The sequence below is a fragment of the Saprolegnia diclina genome (assembly GCF_000281045.1).
Source record: "Saprolegnia diclina VS20 unplaced genomic scaffold supercont1.20, whole genome shotgun sequence".
Classification (NCBI taxonomy): Eukaryota; Oomycota; class Saprolegniomycetes; order Saprolegniales; family Saprolegniaceae; genus Saprolegnia; species Saprolegnia diclina.
This window is the reverse complement of record NW_008246087.1, coordinates 721,647-726,586: the sequence shown is the minus strand read 5'-3', so window position 1 is coordinate 726,586 and position 4,940 is coordinate 721,647. Positions and strand designations below refer to the sequence as shown.

Here is a 4,940-nt window from a genome sequence, read left to right as displayed (position 1 = left end):
TTGAACGACCCGACGTTGCTCGTGCTGACCCTCGCCGGCTACGCGTTGCGGCCATTTGAAGGGCTGCCGCTGGCATCACACCCCGTAACGACAGTCGAGACGGCAACAGCGGCGATCGTTGGCCACTTTCTCGCCAGCGACTGTCACGCAGCGCTCGACTACGCGGCTCTTGAGCTGTCGTGCTTGCCTCGGCTGCCGCCGCCGAGCAACATGCTTCTTCCGTGCGACTTCCACGATGGGACGCAATGCGAAGTCTCGGTCGACCATATCCTCGACGTTGCGCATGCGACGTACCGACAGTTGGGACGAGAAGACACGAGAGCACTGCAACGACCTGTCGCAGTCACACGCCCACGCGAGCCAGACGACGCGACGGAACACGGTACTCTTTCTCGTTGCAGCGGCTGTCCATACCACGTTTGTAGGTCGCCCGTCAAAGCGTCCAAAGGGTCAGGAAGTGGCGCGTTGGATCCGTTCCAAAGACGGTGGCACACTGACAACAGCCGACGTGCCCGACCTCAAGACCATTTACGTCGGAGCTCAGCTGTCAACGACCACGCTCAACAAGCTCTTTGCAAACTATGGCGGCTTTCCGTTGCGTGTCCACGTCCGCAAGGAGATGAAGATGGCCTGGGACCTTTTGCGCGTCAACTTTACGCTGCCTGATGCCGACGACAGCGCTGTGCTTGCTGCGCTCCAAGCCCGACTTCGTCCATGCCACATCGAAGAAGTCTCTGCCCCGCCCGATTCGAGCCCCGGCGCATTGCGGCTGCCGCTGCTCCTCACGGGGTCGCCAGGCATTGGCAAGTCGGTGCTTCTCATCCTCTTTTGCGCCTACCTCGGCGTGTACCACGACGTCAACATTCTACTCGTGCGCAGTGTCAAGGACGTCGATTTGGACACCCCGGATGGCGCTGCGCTGGGCGACGCTGTCTTTTGTTTTCGCGGTGGGCACGTGACCAAGTACCCCGGCTTCAACGGAAAAGACTTTTGCGATCTCTTCGACGCGTTCAAGTCCGAGACCCACGCCAAAGGACGAACGCTCCTCGTCGTCGCCGACGGCTATCTTGAGTCGCGCTTCCAGAGCCAGGATGCGCTCACCAAAGCCGTGGCCTCGAGTAATATCCTCTCGGCATCGGCGCAATACCGCATCAAGGACGACGGCAAGCGTGTGCCACTGACGCTCCCTGCATGGTCCAAAGACGCTCTTTGTGATGTGTGTGCCATCTACGAGGGGGCCTTGAGCACTGTTGAGGAGCGCTACGCGTTCTCTGGTGGCAGTTTGCGCTCGTTCCTTTTGTCGCCCAGAAGCCAGGATTTGAGCCCGAGTGCACTCGCCGACGAAGACGAGATTCGACGCATGTACATTCAAGACATTGGTCACTACGCGTGCTACCTCTATCAAGGCCGATGCGTGCTGGACACCGGCCCTGCCCAGCGGCACTGGCTCGCCATGGAGCGTATTTGGGCCGTTGCAGACGCGCTCCAATGGGTCGAGACGACGACGTACACGGCGCTCTACAAGTCGCTCTACAAAGCGATGATTCACAAGCTCGCATTTGACGGCGTTCTTCAGCTCGAGCTCTCGGGCGAAGCGACGCCTCTGGTTGTCACTGCGCGGTTTGAAGCCGCATTGGCCAATGCGTCCAAGGTCGACTACATGAGCTGCCTTGGGACGGGATGGATCGACAAGACGTACTGGGCGCCCAACTATTACGTGCTGTTGCCCGGTATTGATGCCATTTGCGTGCAAGACAAGTGCGTCCACTACTTGCAAATGTCGGTCACGCCAGTGCGTCAGCTGCCGTGGGACGCGATCCACGAGGTCCACGAAGTCCTTTCGAGCAACCCGCACCTCGCCGGCTTTGACCACGTCTACGTCATTGTGACACCACCAGCACTTGTCGTGGCCGATTGGACTCCGAGCCAAATTGACGGACTGCGCGTGTGCTACGCGTCTGCGCGGGAAGTGGCCGGCGCGCGGAATCTAGCGTCGTTGTTGTAGCCGATCCGTATTGTATAAACATGCTCATTGACAACAAAAACATAGTCATCTCTATCTACCCATCTATCTGTCGTTTTGTCCAACTTGTCCTCACTCAGAAATACAAGCCTCAGAAATGTGGTTTGCACAATGGCGAATAATGCTCGAGCGGCAATGCGGTTTCACTTGGTAGCGTGTTCTTGACAGAGGCACGCGTGCGACGGAGCGCCCGTCATGACGTGGCGATCGATGATTGGCTCCGATTGCGGTAGATGTCCTCCTGTGGTCCGCTGTTCGCGGCACATGCAATTCCAACGGCGGGTTCCCCGTGTTCAACAACGAGTACACCTAATTTGCCTGCTCCATCCGAGTCAACCGTGTTCCCAACGACTTCAATAACAATAAATACGATTCCACGAACGTTCCTACTGACAGGAACGAAGCTATTGGATGCCCTGTGAAGCCCAAGTGCTTGAATCTGCCTCTCGCCTCGTGCACGTGTCCAATGCGAGCGCCTTGTGAGATTATTGTTGCTGCTCGCTTATCGCGCCGTAGTACTAGTGTTCCGAGCTAACTTGTCCGAAGTCGTATGTGATCAGCGGTAGGTATCCATGTGACGACTTCAACGACGCACCGATTGCACAAGCACGTGCGAGGTCGCCACACGGTCACGGGAAGAATCCTGTGGTCGTGCCACGTACCGGCCAATCGCGAGGCTGTTTCCATTATCTTAGTGTTTGTATACCATACAATCTTCAACATGTCGCGATCCAAGCGTCGGACGGTTCCCAGTTTGCATTTTCGAAATCTTACAACATGGGCGACTACGGCCAATACATTGTCCCGACGGCGGACGTCATGATCAACTTCAAGGTGGGCCAGCCCGCCGAGACGATGCTGCCGCTGCAGCTCATCCGCGAGAGCGCGGCCGCCAAGTTCACCGAGACGGACCCGATGTTCCTCCAGTACGGCCACATCAAGGGCTACCCCAAGTTCCGCTCGTCGCTTGCGACCTTTCTCTCAAAAGGGTACCAGGCGCCTGTCGACCCGGAGCAGCTCTTCATCACGAACGGTGTCACGGGCGGCCTTGCGCTCCTCTGCTCCATCTACCTCAAGTCGGGCGACCTCGTCTTCCTCGAGGAGCCATCGTACTTTTTGGCGCTGAGCATCATGAAGGACTTCAAGATGAACGTTCGCCAGATCGAAATGGAGGAAGACGGCCTCAACATCGACAAGCTCGAGGCGCTTCTCAAGTCGGGTGTCGTGCCGAAGGCGCTCTACACGATCCCGACGTGCCACAACCCGACGGGCCGCACCATGAGCGTCGCCAAGCGCGCGCGACTCGTCGAGCTCAGCCACGAGTACGGCTTTATGATCATCGCCGACGAGGTCTACCAGCTGCTCTCGTTCCCGCACATTACGCCGCCGCCGCCCATGTTTACCTTTGACAAGTACGGCACAGTGTTTGCGCTCGGGTCGTTCTCCAAGATCCTGGCGCCAGCGCTCCGCCTCGGGTGGATCCAAGCGTCGACCAAGCTCCTCACGCCGCTCATCGCGTCTGGGCAGCTCGACAGCAGCGGCGGTATCAACCCCGTCGTACAGGGCATCGTGCACGCAGCGATCACGTCGGGCGGGCAGCAAAAGCACCTCGAGTGGACCACCGCGACGCTCTGGTCGCGCGCCGACACGCTCATGAAGGCGCTCGCGGCCAAGCTGCCATCTGGCACGACGTTTGAGCGCCCGGACGGCGGGTACTTTATCCTGGTCAAGCTCCCAAAGGGCCTCCTCGCCTCGGAGCTCCTCCCGATCGCCGAGAAGCACAAGGTGCTCTTCCTCCCCGGCTCGTCGTTTGGCGCATCGATGACCAACTTTTTGCGCTTGAGTTTCTCGTGGTACACGGCCGACGAGATGGTGCTCGGGGCCGACCGCCTCGCCGCCGCCATCACCGAGTACCAAGCGCTCAAGGCGTCGACAGCGACACTGGCTACGACATCGTCCACCACGTCGAAAGCCCTCTCCATCGCCCTCCACGGCGCCAAGGGGCGTCTCGGCAACTTGATTGCGGCCGAGCTCGCCAAGGACACGGTGTCGTTCGCTTCGTCAACCATTGACGTCCGGACACCGGCGCCGCTTCCCGCCGCCGCGCAGGTACAACGCTCGATGATGCAACGCCACAACTGATACATTGATACTACTAGGTGGTGATTGACGTGACGTTGCCAGCAGGCACGGCCGCGCTCGTGACCAAGCTCCTCGCCGGGTCGTCGTCGCCGGCGCTTGTGATTGGCACGACTGGCAGCTTGCCGATGGACCTCTTGCGCAAGTACGCCGAGCGCGCGCCGGTCGTCATCAAGAGCAACTTTTCGATCGGTGTCCCGCTGGTCGCGGACCTCGCAGCGTCGGCCGCGCACGCACTGCCCAAGGACGGCTCGTGGAACACGCAGGTGCTCGAGATGCACCACACGAAGAAGCTCGATGCGCCCAGCGGCACGGGCAAGACGCTCGCAGCGGCGGTGCAAGCAACCGGCGTCTTTGAGAGCGTGAGCTGTGAAAGCCTTCGCCTTGGCGACGAGATTGGTACGCACACGGTCTACTTTGCGGGGCCTGGCGAGCGCATCGAGATCACGCACGTTGCGACGCGCCGCGAAGTGTTTGCTCTTGGCGCGCTTCGCACGGCGCAGTGGGCGACGACCCAGGCGCCGGGCTTGTACTTTTAGTCAAAGCCTCTCTACTAACACTCGGTGGTTTGCATTTTTTCCAGTTGACAGTTGTTGCTGGGTTAGGGTTGGACAAGGGTTTTCAAGGTTATAACCCAGTATATTCCCTAGGGTTTGGGGTGCGACAGCGGTGAGCGCCACGATTTGTGATCGGCGCTGGACGGGCGTGGTCGACAGCTCGTACAACTTGTGGTGTTCTTGAAGCCACATGGATGTTGCGCGATGAAGAGAGATGAGAA

General features: G+C 59.4%; 2 protein-coding genes across 2 annotated transcripts; both read left to right on the top strand.

The window, feature by feature from the left end:
* On the top strand, positions 1–2,088 carry SDRG_07220 (hypothetical protein). The gene is made up of 2 exons (XM_008613040.1): positions 1–382; positions 426–2,088. The coding sequence occupies exons 1-2, from the start codon at positions 211–213 to the stop codon at positions 2,003–2,005; spliced, it is 1,752 nt and encodes a 583-aa protein (XP_008611262.1). The 5' UTR covers positions 1–210; the 3' UTR covers positions 2,006–2,088.
* Positions 2,089–2,786: 698 nt separating this feature from the next.
* SDRG_07219 (hypothetical protein) lies at positions 2,787–4,744 on the top strand. Its single transcript, XM_008613039.1, has 2 exons — positions 2,787–4,132; positions 4,183–4,744. Exons 1-2 carry the CDS (start codon positions 2,801–2,803, stop codon positions 4,699–4,701), a joined length of 1,851 nt encoding a protein of 616 aa, XP_008611261.1. The 5' UTR covers positions 2,787–2,800; the 3' UTR covers positions 4,702–4,744.
* Positions 4,745–4,940: the final 196 nt, after the last annotated feature.

Bases quoted from the DNA above. Each gene is read 5' to 3' on its own strand.
- SDRG_07220 (XM_008613040.1), top strand. From the start codon at position 211: ATGCTTCTTCCGTGCGACTTCCACGATGGGACGCAATGCGAAGTCTCG. The intron at 383-425 runs GTACTCTTTCTC...CCACGTTTGTAG, and splicing joins AGACGACGCGACGGAACACG to GTCGCCCGTCAAAGCGTCCA.
- SDRG_07219 (XM_008613039.1), top strand. From the start codon at position 2,801: ATGGGCGACTACGGCCAATACATTGTCCCGACGGCGGACGTCATGATC. The intron at 4,133-4,182 runs GTACAACGCTCG...TGATACTACTAG, and splicing joins CGCTTCCCGCCGCCGCGCAG to GTGGTGATTGACGTGACGTT.